Here is a 17,734-nt window from a genome sequence, read left to right as displayed (position 1 = left end):
ATATAAATATTTTCAAGTAATGCATATGAATCCAATTTTCTTTTCTTTATAGGGAAATTGATTTTTATAAACTTAAATTTATCAATACTTGTTGTTTCCAAAACAGACTGAAAACAGAGTGCTTAACTTTACAACCTATTTAGTTCTTATTTCTGGATATACCTACTTATTATTTTAATTTCTCTGCCTAGCTATTTTGAGATGAAACTCATTACTGCTGACATATTGACTATGTTGGCACGTTGGAAGAACATTTCATCCTGGTAAGTAGACCTTAGAAACTAACTAAACTTAAATTTGAGGAAAAGTTTCATCAAATGAATAATTATGATAACAATAAAAACAACAACAAAATGTAATAATAATTTAATTTCACAAACATTGAAATCATGTTTGTCAAGTTATAAATAAGTATTATTTGAACTATACAAATAATGATTAAGGAATAAATACACTGGCTCTGTATTTTACAATAATTAACAGCTCTATTAAAGCTATTCTATTTCATTGGATTTAACAGTAATATAAATAGTTAACAAAATGTCAAGTAATACTAATTAAGTTAGGAATAAAATGTACAATTAAGCGTTCGCCGAAACGTATCGAGCGTACGGGATACTCACATGAGTGATCTATCATACAAAATTACAACCATCATGATTCATACACTGACGCATACACGAAAACTCAACAATTTACTAACAACGACAATCTCAATCATTATCTGGTGGAATGGTCTCTAATACCAAAATCTAAATTAAATAATATCAATAATAAAGAAATTCAAACTAGGTGAATTAAGCGAGAAATAAATAAGTTACGACCTTGACTAGGATAATCGGGAAATTTAGAATGTTAATAGAATGACAATAAATTAATACCGTTTTTAAATTCGTCACTATTTACATAAAATAAAAGGAACTATTCCGTTCTAGACCAAAATGGCAATGTAATGGCAATGACGTTTTTGTATAACGTTAATTAAACAGCCAAATGCTATAACAGCTTGTTACAACAAGCTGACAATGAATGAGGAACAACAGAATGCCATCAGATTTGTTTTGATTCTTATTGTCGTATTACTTGTTACATCATATTATTGTAATTACAGAGTAATATTTAATAAATCAACGAGAATAATAAGTTAATTGAACAATTGGCTCAATATGGCAACACATAAAATATTATCTAATACAATTTAGGCACCAGTGTTATAGAAAACACAGATCATAAATCATTCAGAAAAACATAATTAACATTCAATGAAGTAATTAAGTGCGTGTTTACTCTACAAATTTATGTATTCACTTTTGTATGTAGCATTATTGTTTAAAAACATTCGTTCCTCAAATATTTGCGGTCTTAACAAAAGTAACACAACCAAAGTTTTGTTTTCTTTAAGCTGATTGGGTCAGGTCAGTCTTGGACATCTTTTGGAAAACCAGGATCAGGTACTCCAGATAGTTGAGGGTGTCCCGATAAATGGGGTACGCCTTTTTCAACAGATTGGAATCATTGATTGGCGGGATTTCACTGTCAAGTAGCGGCAGCATTTTAAGGTCCCGTGATGCGATTACATCCTGAAATGAAAGAAAACATTTTATTAATTATTTTGCTATTTATATTGATATTAATGTTATACCCATATATATAATATAAAGCAGTATTATAAAAAAAGTTGTTATAACACAACTGTAAAATTAAGATTCAGAGAGAAATGTATCATATCACATGATACTTTCACTATTTAGTATTGAGACAATAAGTTGATAAACCCCTTTATTCGTTAAACCATTTAACCCTTACTGGAGGACCCTTTATTGTTTTGTTCAAAACTATCACTACTGAAGACAGTCTTTTATTGGAAATCGTTAATTATATCCTGAGTAATTTTTATTTTATTTCACGAATGGCCGCGATATTTGGATAACAGCAGGATAACGATACATAAGAGAAGAGGTATAAATATTATATTTTGATTTTTTACAGATTAAAAATATAATTAGATACTTACAAAAAAGAGACATAGCACTTTGCTCAGCTTGGGTATAGTGTCCTTGATGTTTTTAGCGAGATTTGCGTCCGGAACGATATTGTCATTAATGAGGTTCTCTGCGAACATTTGAAACGAGGCGACAATCATCTTCAGACTTTTGTACATATACGGCAGCACATCGTCTATGTGTTTCTGTAAACAATGAAAGAAAGAACTTATAAAATACAGCTTATATATAATACAGAAAAATATAAAATTCATTTAATTAAAAAAATACAGTAAAAATATAAGTATACTTCTACTTAGTTTCTAACGTTAATGTTTGTAATGATGAACACGCTGTTGCCCCAGCTAATGAAATCTGTAACCTATCCCTATAGATATAGTATCAATAATACTATGTTATTCAAATCTACTCTTTTTAATGTCTATATTATATATAAGTTATATAAAAGAACAGGATTAAAACGAAATTACATTGTGTAATTACAATATTTGTCTATAAAATATGCATATCCTTTACGTATCATAGTTATTTATGATTTATATGTTTTTTATTTATTTCTATTAATATTTCAAACAAGTTTGTGAATTATATATATAATTTGACATGTTTTTATGCGATTTCGGTTTCAGTCTCATTTGAAAATGTCAAAAAATAGAAACTGTAACAGCAAGCAATTTGATTGCCTTCCTACTAATAACTATTGCCTATAAATTAATATTATTGTGGCCATCACGAAATATTGGTGGTACTAATTAGTGGTATTTAATGTCATTCTGGACACCATTAAATTAGAGTTCACAATTAAATTATAATTTCACCAATTTGATTTTTCTTATCCGATATTAGCCGATTACATGTCAGATTAAAAATCATACATTGCAAAACAATTGTGTTCTCACGTAAGCGATAGTCGGCTACAACAATGAAAACCACCGACGGAGTCGATTCCTTGAAATCGATTGAAAAACACATACGGATGCACGTTTTTGACAATCAGCGAATTCGCCGCCCCTCGCTTATTGTTCTCGTTTAGGAAACAACGATCAGTTCGACATTCTCAAGATATAATTAAACAAAGTGGCATCCTTACTAATGTGTATATATTGGGAACTTTCAATATGTTTTTGTTCATGCTTGTTAAATGGTTTTCGTCTTGCCCAGGAATTGGTACTTACTGAACAGATGTATAAATAGATAATTAAAAATCCATTATACTAATTAAAGTGGAAATACCAATATTATTAAAAATTTCCTCTGATAGAGTGGTCAAAAGCTGGTGCTGGTTGGCTTACTACATTTCAATTAATTACATTACGGAGGGCGTCCCATTTTATATATATATACATATATTTAGCGACATTTTCGCAGTTCTTTAATACATATTTATTAATATATAATTCATTCATTTTTTTATATGAATTTGCAAATTATTTGGAAATTTCTTGTGAAGAATAGGAGTAGCAAAGCTCTTGGGAAATATTCTGGGACAACAGATTTGACTTATCATAAATGTCTGTAAATAGACTCACACCTACATAATTAAGATCTGATTTAACATTTAAAAACTTATAATAATGAGAATTGCGTGTTTATTGAATTTGAACTTGAATTCCACACTTTGAAATCTTTCAACTCATTAATATTAATATTTGAAAAAACCTTACCATCAAATCATCCAAATCATCCTCTTCTAGAGACTTGTACAGGATCTTGTTTTTGGGCATAACGTCGTCAAGATGCCAAGGGAACTCCCGAAGCCAGTCATCATTATCGTTATTCCATTGATTATAAAGTAAATCGAAGTTTTCATAACTATACAGCTTGGCCTGTAACAATAAAAAATATTTCTAATTTAATTTACAATTATAAATTTTAATAGCAAGTAAGTAAAATACTATACGTATAGGATATATAGTTAGTTTAAGGAAGAGCTTCATTCCACTTTATCCAATAAAATACAGTAAGTAGTAAATTATAAAGTAAGTTTTAGTTGCAAGAAAGATTGCAACTATCAAAAGTATTATAGTACATAGTAGCAAATAGTCATGAATTATTATCTTTATTTAATATATATCCCTATATTTGTATCAGAAAATTCAAATACAGAGATTTTTTTAATCACTTATATATAATAACTATAATATTACTATTTAATCGTTGTATAAAATCGAATTTAATATAAACGCATCCTGCAGATAATTGGTGTGATTATTCTGAGTAGATAATTATAAACGGATGTGACAAAGTAAAACAAAACCAGACTTAAATTTCGCAGGTTTTTGATAATTAGCGCGTCTCCCAAATACATATTATATATATTTATCTATTTGAAGTGAATGACTTCCTTAGTAATGTAATACCTAAATTATTACATTGCAACGAACAATTGTAATAAAAAAAATTGAATTAATAATAAATAAATAGTTGAGAAAAGATAAGACATAACAATCTAACTGTACAAGCATGATGAATCACACAACCCTTTACCGTTGATTTCTCTGAATGATGAAAATAGAACGTAATCCTGACAACCTAACACTGTGTTGATTGACTTCCATAGAAAACAGTCGACGGAAAATGGACTCTTATAATTTCCTGAATGCACGGACGAGTATATAAAAGGTACAGAACATTATCTCTATGGCAGTGGACACACTGATATTGGCAACAGTTGTCTCTCCTATGTTATCTATCTAATATGGAGTATATAATGTATTAATAATTACTGAAATTCACAACACTGTTTTGGGTTTCCCCACGGCTTTTTCCAAGAGTTGAGGTAAATATGTACTATTCTATTTTATTTTTAAATGATTAAGTTTGATATGCGAAATAATTGACGTAATTTTCCCATGTGATTTGTATACAAAGCTATAGTAATTTCGACTACAGTTAAACTAAATAAATAAATTTTATTTTCACGGTCAATTGCATTCTTTTGAATTATAACAACATTATATCTACAAAGTGAGTTGCAACCATTCTAACTGTATCAGAATATAAGCAAATTGAATTAAAACACGACAGATGCAATCGTTCCGCGAAATGGCATGTTACAAAGGTGGAAGACGCTACCAGCATTTGTGATCTATTAGTACTGAGATATAATAGCACGGTAGAGTTCATCTTATTCTGGATGTTATGAATGCAATCAGTCCATTAAACTTCCACCTCTCAATTAGAAGATCACGTGTATTGACCACATTGTTTTTCATAGCAATTCAAAATATAATAACTAAATTTCCTGTTTACTGAGATAACCTAGATAGTCTAATATGTAATTATTTAATAAAATTATGCTTATAATACACTTATAACTACAGTAAATTCTTATGACTATTCTATAGTGGGTAATTTTTATAATTATAGTAGAGACATAATGCAAAAAAATAAGTCAATAAGTCAATTTTAAAACAAAATCAATACATTTAGCAACACCTGCGCGTGTATTGAACAATTTTGATGGCAAAGCCAAGGTTGTATGAAAGATGAGACCACTGCCATTGGAGTTCAGTTGCCGACTATACGTCACGAAAGCGAATCGTTCTCAATTAAAAATTGACACTACTTAATATAGACTATACAAAAATAATCTTTAACACTAGAACATAAAGTTCAAAAATAATTGATGTCCAAACGAACGTGGCAGATGCAACTCTAAGTTATTGGGTATCCCTTATAAATTGTTATACAACAATACAACTAATTAAAACGTGCTTCCCAAATAGCGATAAAGTACCGAAAATTCGTGTTGTGCAATATTTTTCACAATCGATCTTTGTGTGGTTAACAATATTTCAAGACCGATTAATTAAATCGATTCAGGTTGTGACATCCTTTGTACAAATAATGTGATAAAGGGATGTGTTTATGATTGCCAATATATCGATAAACTGTAGATAGTTATTTTGGTCTATGATGAAACAGTAATAAAACCCCATTTAGTTAAATTGGTAGGATAGATAATAAAATATATTAGATGTATAAAAAAAATTGTACAGTAATAATAAATACTTCCTTATACTGAAATATTCATAGCTTTTCGTTATGTCGTTAGCAAAATACGCATACGAAGCCTCTACTTGAAAAGTAAAGTTTTAATAATTATATATATATATTTATTCCATAAAATAACTGAAAAGGAAATGCTATTACCACCACTCTCTTTAAATAAAATTCCATCTACTACGCTTTTGATAGCCCATTTTAAGCTTACATGAACAATGATTCAAATAATACATATAAATCCTACTCTCTACATTCAAGAGTACATTGTTAGTTATTAATGACGAATTATGTTTTGATGATCATAATAATTATGAGATGGAATGCGCTGTTGTAGCCGTGGCACAGGTGCGCGTCCGGTCCATCGCCATATCCGAAACCTACACCTAATAATAGCGAGTACCTTGTGTAAACAGTCTGATTTCCTAGAATTAGAGCTGTCTATTTTGCTACTAACATATAATTTATATATGTAATATTTGTCTACATTTAAAAAATAGTATTAGATTGATACAATGCCCTGTAGACTAATTGTCCTACTGGTTTACAATATACTATATAATCTATTTTATCTTTGTAAATATATTGATATTTATATAAATAAACTTATTGTGAAATATCTGAGACAAGATTGTGTAACCGTTTTTATTCAATAAAATCAATAATATTCGTACAAACATCATCAATGGCAATAACTAGTAATCGCAAATTCGTAATTATGTAAGTAACTATATAATATAAAATTACCCTTTTTGAAATATTATAAACTATAGGTACATTATATAAATAAATTTTTCTAAAAGTAAAAAATATTCTTTTGCTCTCAAAATCTATGTCTAGCTTTCTATCCTCAATGGAAAATTGTATCATATATGCTGATTATGAAAATTGTATCTATATAGTACAGTGGCATGGATTTGACTCGTCAACTCGAGTATGGGTGGGCTATACGTTAAGGAATTTGATGACATATTATCCAAATGTCTAGCTCGCATCGGAAGCTTATCAAATAAACACGCACACATACATACGCAGCAAATGGTATATTTACGGCACACGTTCGCACCCAACGGCGCAGACAGCCTGTCGCCGTTGAACATCGATATCGTACTAAGTATGTACATATCGCATATACTATGTGTAATTCAACGTTTATAACGTCAGTATAGGAAAGATAAGAGATACGAGTGTGCGAAGTGACGCGTCATACATGCGTAGCGATAAATACGGATGCCTTTGAACAGATTACATTGTGATAGTTATTAGAATGCATTTTAACATTTTTCTAAAGTAAAATAAATATTTCGTGATTATAAATGCGATGGCATACGATACCGGTGTACTAAAAGTACGAGTGTTGAGAGACATTCACACGGTGCCCGGTGGCAAGTCACACATACCGGTAGAGTTCGTTGAATTTATTATTGCGTTCTTAGTAACGCGTCCAGTTATTATACATGAAATGGCCTGACGACATATTATGCGACAACCCAACTAATTCGGATATTGTATTTTTATTTATGTTATGATATGTCCACTGTCTTTTCCTGCTGCGTGTTTATCTTGATCTAACCTGACTATGTAAATCATTTTAGTGAATGCGGTGCAAACTAGATGCAGACACAAGGTAATAATTCAGACAAAGGAGTAACGTCCTTGACTATAATAACAACGGTTCATCGACTCATAGTTCTATCTAAATCGCAATAAATATGATACATTAGGATCGAATGACCGACATTAAGGGGAGAGACAGAAGAAAAAAATCGTCGGGCAGGTGTGTCGCGCAATACTAATGCGCAATCAATATTCGATGCGTACCCACACCGTCCTGTACCTCGTTCCGGCTACTGTAAGTCGATAATGTCGTTTTACGAGGCGATGGTGAGCGGACAGGACGTCGCCGTCGTTACGACCGACGACTATTACAATGCCACCATACCTCATACGCGAACACCATGTTCGATATCTGGACGCATTGAGAATTATTCTCATGCATTGTTCCGTATCCATTGACTACGCGATACCCGATAATTGGTATGCGCTATCAACTGCACACGAAATAGATACGCTACACGTGAATATAAGATGTGACTATCGAGTACGGTGGTAGGGTCTCGTCCATAAATGATTCGAGACGCGACATCGACATAGCATTATTGCTGGTTGATCGGTCCACCTTACTTCCGATTCGGAAATATCATATTCTTAGTATTGGAAACATAGAATCGTCGCATAGATTCCTGTATTAATACGCCATACGATTGTTTCTTATAAATCGTGAATGTTTTACGAATTCTCAAATGTAGGTTGACACGTCGTGTTGCTACCTGACTGTCTGGGTTCATAACTATGTCGGTTTATATATATGAATATCGCACACAAAAATATTAATTTTGTTTTCAATGCACATTTCCAATACAGCTTTGTAAAACTGCATTGCAAAATTATAATTAAAAGGGAGGAAGCGGCTCTTTGGAGCCGGACGTGTGGAGTAGACGCGGCGCCTGCGCTGATACAATCGTACGACCACGCGGTGAGAAAACGACGCTAACGTATGGATGCAGCCGATGGAATCGATAATGACTCTAAATTTGTATATATGAAATATAATTAGATGCCTTTCATTGCAATGTGACAATATACTTGCATACTTAATGCCATGTTCTTGATGTCATCATCATTCAATAATAACTACCTATTTACAAATAGATGCTCCATTTTAATATAAGGATACGCAATATATGAAACAGTCTGTTAATATTTAATCTAAAAGTATGCAAAGATTTTACTCAATTACGCTGTACTAGCTAAACACAAATTTGTTTAGAATTTGGCATACATAAAGATAATATTCTAGATTCGAACATGTATTACTATATTTTAACATAAATTCTTGCAGGCAATAATCGAAGGTAAGCTAATACTGATAGGTAGTAATTATATTTTTTTTTCAGTAACTAAAACTAGCATTTTTAATAAGTACTTACAATAACCAACTAGTGTATTCAGTTTGTGAAATAAAATAAAAAGTATGATATTGTTTAATCGGTACTGCTACCGAACAATATAAATGTTAATAATAATTATTTGTATTCCATATTTTTATTAAATCCATCTAGCTTTAGAAACTTGCAAATAATATTAATAGAATTATAATTAAAGCCATATGTGTACGAGTATGTATAATTTTAGTTATGCGTACTAAGGTATGCGTTAGGTTTACTTTTATTGGTATTGATATCAAGTCTCGTCCGTTCATTTGAGTGACGCGGCGGGCATATCGATGTGCAAATACTATTCGATTGTGACAATGATTGAATCGATCAATGAAAGCGGCAAATTTGTAATTTAATTATGAATAAACTTTAAAAAAAATCGATTAAATGAATGTAAATACTTACAAATTCATCTTTATATTTCGCCGTCTCTTCGAGCACATATTTTGCCTGACGGGCCAAATTCTCTGCGAATTTCGGCTCATAATCTGTTTTTGTCTGAAATAAAGAAAATAAAAGTGTTGGAGATGTTGAAAAATATAATTTATTGTCAATCAGTAATCATGTAAAAAAAATTCAAGTAACTGAATAAAAATTTTAAATATAAAATATTTCGACTTTCAAGCTAACTAATAGGACATCATTTCCTTCTTCTTTATCTCATTCATTTGGGTTCGGTGTAATATGTTTTTCTCTTCCATTCATCCCTTTTCTCGTAATATCATCTTTTACAACAATCCATCCACATTTTTCATTTATCAATATATACTATATATCAGGTACTAACTAAGAACAATATCTGTAACTCCTTTCATGGAGATTTGCAGACCGTTTTTACTTTCTGGGTCTATATTCGTAGCAATATTAAAAATGCGATAATTTATGTAAATATAAATTGTATAATGAAGAAGAAGAAAGACTTATTCATCGTAGAATCTAATGAGAGCACGGTAATAAACCAGTCAGTATTTAAAAATAAGATATGGTCCAGATTAATTGCAGATAATATAACATTATATGTGTACATCAATAAAATCCTCCATCAGAAACTCCTTATGATACATAATATGAAATATGAAATAATATATCCAATACTTACAATGGTTGAACCGTATACGCAAGGGTTCCCCCATAGTGGATTTTCTTCTTCAGATGCACGCTTCTGTCGTTCCATACTGCGACTCTTGAACGGCGCCGCCGACGACCGCGGTGACCAACTCCCCACAAGAAGCAATAAACACGCGACTGCGCAGACGTTGACGTATCCTAAATAAAAAATATTTGTTAATATTCAAGAAGTTTTTAATAGATTTTTATAGGCAGTTCTATATAATTTCTCACGAAAAATTCGTATAGTTCCTCATGCTATTTTACTCTGATATATATATGGAGAAATCTAATGACTCGGCTAGAGTCAGTATGTGAGATACTGACTCTAAGAGATAAATAAGAGCTTCAACAACTTGTATAATAATAATAATCATAATATAACTTGTTCATAATTAAAGAAAAAATGTTTTCTCTACAATGTAGAATTAACAAATCACTTTTCTGAATACTTTAAGCCAAAGTGACTTAATGCATTATTTTTAATGCAATAAACAGTTCATTGGATTCATTGACTCCCTGTGTTACTAACATAAACATAATCTCTACACTTTGGCATTTAGCCAGTTAGACGAATGTTAATAGTCATTTTGATGTGGTGCAGTCATATTTTGTTTACTAACATACTTGCTCATATAACGGTATACATAATGGTTGTAGTTTTGTGCAGTTACCATTTTTTAGGAAAATCGTTTTTTTTTTAATTACCATTGTATTTGACGATGCATCTCATCAATGAAAACGGAGAGCCACTTGTTCCGTATGCGGCACGCGCGATGCTATCGATTATGGTAATCGTTGAACATCCGATGAATAAATACATCGAAGCTCAGAGGTGGACAGCCTTTGCTAATTGTCCAGCGAACCTATGTGAATCACTAATGCAGCATGATTTAACAGTTGGCCGGCAGCAAAACGGACATTCTTCCGATATCAAATACATCGTTACTTCACTACGCGGACCAATGACTTTCGATTAATCGGCACTCGGTATTTCACTATTGTTGTTTTTTCTTGTTTTATTTCAATGTGAAGAATGAACACACGCACGTACATTCCTCGGTATATATCGGTAGACTATTTAGATTCTATTCAATTACAAATTTAATTAGATCGTCTGTAATAGGTGTATGAACAATTACGGCCTTACGCCTGTACTGCGCGAATTACAATCGACCCTTATATGGGCGGAGCCCTAAAATTGTGTCAAGTTCAATTCGCTATTTCGAACTCTATTGCATATTCTTTGTTACTGAAGATATTTATTTTATTAGATTTACTTTGTGTAATAACTATGAATATCCAAATATAATTAATGTGAATATATATTATGAAAATATTAATTTTAATGTCATTTTTATTTTTTGATATTGTAGTCTTCAATTCCCTTGTATATTTTCTTATCTATATATCACATAATAATATTGCATGCCCTAAAATAATTCTAATGATTATTTTTTCATTGGAAGCGGTAGCTTTTTTTATCTTTTATAATAATTTTATTAAGTATGTATGAATTACTATGTAGGCATTATAATGAAAAAAATATTATTTGTTTCACTCATGTTTGTAGCGATGCAAATGCAAGAAGGAGATTCTCAATTAAAAACAATTGTTTTTTATTTACTGTTATGTTGGTATTATTTAATGTTTTAGTATTAGTAGTCTTTTGTTTTATATTTCTTGACATAATCTTATATTATTTTTGGAATCACCAAAAACTGAAAGACAGTAAACATGCCACTACTATTGGCACCTCTTTAGTTGTTTAGTATTACTCACAGTTTGGTTAATATTTTTTACTCAATGTACGTATGATTCATTGTCTCTAACCTGTGCCTACTCATTCATATGACTAACGTGATAATATTTTGAGATATTCATAAGTGTAATCAGTAGAAAAACATGTGTTTTACTTAATTTCAAGTCTTTCTACATTATACAATGGTCGTTTTTATTTTGAAATTTTACATTTGTATTGCCTCTATTAATATAGATACTAGATATTACCATTAATTTCTAATTTATACCCATGAATTAATTGTAAGAGTCTGTAATGTTTTTAAACGAAATAAAAGATAGCCTATGTTTTTATATTAGATATACGCGAAAGATCATATTTAAATTCGGTAAAATCTTTTTTTTAATTTATCAATTACAAACATAAAGATAAATCTTTTTAAAATCTGTTCCTTTAATATTAGTTCTAGAAGGAAATACTATCGTACGTAATTATTTTTATTTTATTAATATTATTAGTATTATCTTACCTTGTTACCTAAGTAACATTTTTGTTTCTAGTAAAATGAAATGAAAAGTAAATTTTAGTCATCGACTGTACCGTGTGGGAACGAAAGATCCCAAAGTCAAATTCATCAATACACTCACACAATTAGTGCAAATGTATGCGTGCACTTTTTTACCCTGCATCTCGTTAGCCAGTTTCGTGGTGATTTCGCTCCTTAGCCCGCGGCTTGCGCGGCGGTCAAACAAAAGAAAATTATAGTTATAGGGCGCTGCGCCGCTTATTATTTAACTAGAGCCTGCGAATTGATCTCGATTGCCACACGCCCCCTGCCTTAGAAAGAGAGCTACATCTTCTATCTCACAGATCGAACAACCATTGAATTCGTTTTGCATAAAACAAATCGTTAAAAATATAACTAGCAGTGATTTAGTTATAGAGTTTATATAGCTCTGTAATTGACACAATAATAATGTTGTATGTTGGATTACAAAAGGCGACCGCAAAGGCAATAACGATCATGTCCAAAGGAAGGCCCGACTCGCGTTAAACACACGATCATAACATTTTATTAGTGCGTCGGTCAAAAGCAACCGCGGGACCGCCATCAAAAGTTCAACGAAAAAAAAATAACAGGTCAGATCGTAAAAGACGTAGAGTCATTCTGAGACAAATATTTCCTTGAGAAACTGGACTCTACAGATACGTTTGGGAACCACACAATTCAGATAAGGGGACATAGATAAGCATTGCAATGAAAATCTATGAAAACACATATTCTATTTTACATAGATAATTTGATTGAATGAAAAATATTCAGTAAGTAAAAGTAACTTTCAGTAAGAATATGGAAAAAAGTTAATCCGATAAAACATTATACTAAAAAATATTTCATAAGCATCATATTTTTTTTATTTCAATAAAAAAGTTTATAGTAACTTATTAAGATCAACAATAAAGTGGCCCGATTGAATTCTATAACCTATTGAAAAACTGACCGCGCTGCCATAAAAAACGTAGATACCTACACGTAGGTAATACACAGGTTACAAGGGTGCATAAAAAAGTAGGGACCGCGTCGGAGGTCGGCTGCCTACCCGAGAAACAAAGCGTTCGTTTATTTTTTAACAGCTCGCTGTTCACAAAAGCATCGCGGCATGAAAAACAACCCAAACGAGATCTTGTTAAGCTTTTTACAAAGAAATCGCGCGTTCGCTAACTAGAATTTCGGTTCGAAAACCGAGAAAAGCCGTGCGCCGTTCGACCGGACATTCGGGTTGGTCGCCAGGCGCCATCGTAATCATTATGTAAATTCTGTTCATCAATGCGTCAAATTTTACCGCTTGCATTATCTTTGTAGTGTATACGTTGGTAAATTACGGACGTCATGTTCTGATTATTTGTAGTATATCCCAAGAAATATGAGTTCAATCACTAATAGGGCAACATCCATGTGTGACATCGCCGTATAGAAAAATCATGTTTGCCCGTAAGTAATAGAGGTTTAATTTGAGTCGGTTCATTTTGTTAGTAGCGGCTATCAACCGATGCGCTCGTAAAATTTGACTGCGCATAATAAGGGCGATTAACGCGGAGACGCGCGTGGCGGCGCGTTTTACGCAAGGTGATACACTGTTTAACTGAAAATCGCTCTAAATGGTAATAGCGTCGCATCGTGCCTTCGAAATTAACGAAACAAGCGCGAATTTTTCTCGAATCAAATTTAATAAGGTAACAACTGATGTTATCTCAATTACCTACTTTGCAGTGAAATTGAATGGAATCTGATGTTATTTAACGCCGTGCAATTTCGAACTGTATGAACTGAATTTGGCGTGTTTTTAATGGTTTCCTTTGAAGGTGATATAAAAAAATAAACTCGGATCGACATCTCTCACTAAATGGGTGACAGCTAAACACTGCAATTATGAGTGAGACGGGCTCACTGAAATAACTGTTTATAATTGACGCGGTAGGTTTACTCCGCGTAAATGAACAACGTTTTATGTGAAAATGTTGCTAATGAGTGAGTGGATCGCGGCCCTAATGACGCGGACATAGTTCATGAAATCGAGCCGAGTGCTTGTACTTTGATATAATGGGACGCCACAACATTGCTTTCCCACAAAGTCTAATATTTTCAACCGATTTTAAAAAAAGGAGGTCGTCTATTTCTGTATTATTTTTTATCTGGAGTAATTATAACATTTTTTTTTCTAAAGCAACATGTGTGTATTACGCAATAGTTTTGTCAATTACAAACAAAAATAAATATAATATTTACTTATTTAATCGAAAGGACTCCCGGAGACCATATTTACCATTTCTATTGAAATAGTCAGTTGGAATTCTTAACTAAAATTTGTATTATTTAAATTTTTATAATAATAAATGTCTTTTGGTATATCTTGTTAGAGATTTAAAAGAAACCAAATAAAAGATTTGGCAAACGTAGTCGTTGATATGTCATTGAATGGAACTATTATATTTCGTGCAAATATAAAAATGTCTACATTATTAAGTTGAACCGAACGTACTTCCGGGAAAATGAGCTGCGAATGACATCAATTAATTATTCCTACGTTACGAGGCTTTGCGGCGCATGCGTATAAACATAATTCATATTTAATTGTTTTGATAGTAATGTGGTCAAATAAAATAGACAATTAATTAATGTCTAATACGAAGGATTAGTAATGTGTATTTTGCATCAAAATAAACTCAGATGATGTTCGCATTGTATTTTAATATAAATAAAATTCTATATTATAATGGATATTGCTGGTAAAGAGAATACTGTGTTTGTAAGTAATTCCTACAGATAATACGAATTCATAAAATACAATAAATATTAGCTACCTCTATTTTAAGTAACCAATTGTATACACTAGCCTTTTGTTTCGCTAAAGTAAATAATTTTTAATTAATTTTCTCTTTATCAAAGATCCGTAAATAAGATCCGTGTTGACAAGATAAGAAAAAGTAGAGTACATGCGCAGTTGAGTATCTAATATAAATAAATAGACATAACGATGTACGTAGGTACTAATTAATGTATTGGTACAGGTTTAAAAAAGATAAAGACAGTTTAAAGATATAGACTGTTATTTGAAAGAAGAATAAGCAGATGTATTACTTACGTAACGTCGTTAATACAAACACTATTTACTTTATTTAATTTTTAAATTAATGACAAATGCATATATTAAGATAAATGAGGCGCATAATGTAATATAGGTATGTACTGACTATATATGAATTTTCATTTCGTAAATTGAAACTAAGTACTATGTTGCTATTCATAGAAGTTTATAAGATTTTAATATACATATATATATATTACTTTATGATACCTTTTAATACTTATATTTATAAAAATTATAACTATATTACTAGCATACAGAGCAAAGCACAATTGCTTCATTTAGAAATTCTTAGTTTTACTTAGAGATTTCTTAAATATTATACCTAGACATTCAGAATTTTCTAACTATTCGCAAGGAATCTTGAAAGATAGATTACAAGTAATAAAAGCTGAGTGTACTTCTAGTAAACATACAATATGTTTGGTATGTGTGTGAAGCCCTCACTAAATGTAGTAATAAAAATATTTCATGAAACGAAGCTATTAAGATAATTCCGAATATATATATGTATTAATACAATTGCTGCTACATTTTCAATATCCCAGATTAGATTCAATATTTCACAGATGACAACCCTATCTGGGACGATATCGCTAATTACGAAATATCACCGCGGACGTGTGTAACTGTATGACTGTTAAAGGCTAGAAACATTTAGTCAGATATGTCATGCCGGTAACAGTACGTTACTTTAATTGCAGTTTAACTCTAGTTAGCTAGCTCTGATCTTCGTGTTTAACATTGTAGAGGCGCGACCGAGCTAGGTTTTTGTGCGTAATGAAAATGTAAGCTCGATTACTGAGTACAGTCGGCTTCATATTTTACACAATGTACATTGTAGGGTGAAAGGTAGTTAAAATTATCTTAAAAGACAAATTTATGTTTTTGTACGTTATCAGACATTTTTAATAATGTTATAGCAGTACATTACGTTTCAATAAGACATTAGAATACTTCTGATTATTACGTGAATGGTTTTTTCGGTGAAAATGTTAATTGTTTGTAACAATTTGGTAACTTCAAACGCTATGATATTAATTTGTTTGCTATTTGTTTAATCATAGCAAGTTGTGTTTCGGTTTATGAAACTATAGGATATAGAATCAAATTATCTTTAGCATGGCTACGCATGACGGATATCACGTTATATAATGTGTGATGTTCGTGGTATATAGGCGACGGTTACTACCTGCTTTCTATTAGGTATCTATCTATCGCAAAGTTTCAAAAGATGTTCCAAAACTACGAAAATTAACATGAAACTAGAGGCATAAAATTAGCAACGATATCGCTTAAAGCGCATATTTCTTTCCTTTTTTATACTTATTTTAAAATAATAATAATGTAGTGTTATATTGAATAGATAATTTATTTATACTGTATAATAACTACATAATATAGCAATTATTATTAGTCTACTAATTTGATACTGTATCTTATATTATAATAATTTATATTTATTATAGTTTATACTTAAATAAACTTTTTAGATCAGATAACAATAACAGGGATGTAATTCCCTATTAATAAAATATTACTATTGTCTAAAACACTACCAGTTAAATATATTCATGTTTTAAACTATCATTAGGTCTGCAATAACAGAAACATAAGTATACAAGGTAACTATATCTTGATATATCTAGTAACGACATCCGTATAGGTACTTTTTAAGTACAATTTTGTAGTACTTATTCCTAACGATAGAGGTCTTAATATTTGGTTCTCTCTGCCTACCTTGTTAGAAACTTGGAATAAAGATATAGTGAGTATTTCTTGTAGATATAGAGTGACTCTTTTCTTTAATATAAACTATATTCAATTAACAGACATCAACTCCTTGCAATATTTTATATCAGACAGTCGACCTCTCACGGGAGGTCGTACTGTACCTACTGCGTTAGCCTGTGTAAGGAAGCTACTTGGGATGTTTTCTATCTCTATTTTATTGACTTCTCATCTTCATCCTTCATAATCATTGAATCCTTTAATACATCCACTATATATTGGGTACTTATTTTTTCTGCAGATATACATAGTTGGTTTAAATTTTATCACGCAGTGAAATTTCTTTCCCCTTCTGTCATTTAGGGCATTCTTATACTGTTGGCAGTATATCATCTAAGCTTAATATATATATATACACACAAACACACACGAGTACAGCCACACGTATGTATTTTATGTCCCACTATTGGGCACGTGTCGCTCCAGATAACACATTAGCTC

General features: G+C 31.3%; 1 protein-coding gene across 2 annotated transcripts in view; it reads right to left on the bottom strand.

Moving 5' to 3' along the window:
* Positions 1 to 401: 401 nt before the first annotated feature.
* Positions 402 to 17,734, bottom strand: part of LOC131844991 (uncharacterized) — a 31,193-nt gene continuing 13,860 nt past the window's right edge. For both annotated transcript variants that reach the window (XM_059194001.1, XM_059194000.1), the window contains exons 2-6: positions 10,107 to 10,273; positions 9,413 to 9,505; positions 3,668 to 3,829; positions 2,015 to 2,188; positions 402 to 1,580 (exon numbers count right to left, since the gene is read on the bottom strand). In XM_059194001.1, the coding sequence (XP_059049984.1) occupies positions 1,398 to 1,580; positions 2,015 to 2,188; positions 3,668 to 3,829; positions 9,413 to 9,505; positions 10,107 to 10,273 (779 nt within the window). In that variant the 3' untranslated portion in view covers positions 402 to 1,397. The remainder of the gene's footprint in view (positions 1,581 to 2,014; positions 2,189 to 3,667; positions 3,830 to 9,412; positions 9,506 to 10,106; positions 10,274 to 17,734) is intronic.

This window comes from Achroia grisella, unplaced genomic scaffold (assembly GCF_030625045.1).
Source record: "Achroia grisella isolate CSIRO2021 unplaced genomic scaffold, CSIRO_AGI_Agris_v1 utg445, whole genome shotgun sequence".
Taxonomy (NCBI): Eukaryota; Metazoa; Arthropoda; class Insecta; order Lepidoptera; family Pyralidae; genus Achroia; species Achroia grisella.
The sequence above is the reverse complement of the archived record's forward strand: the minus strand, read 5'-3'. Positions and strand labels throughout refer to the sequence as shown.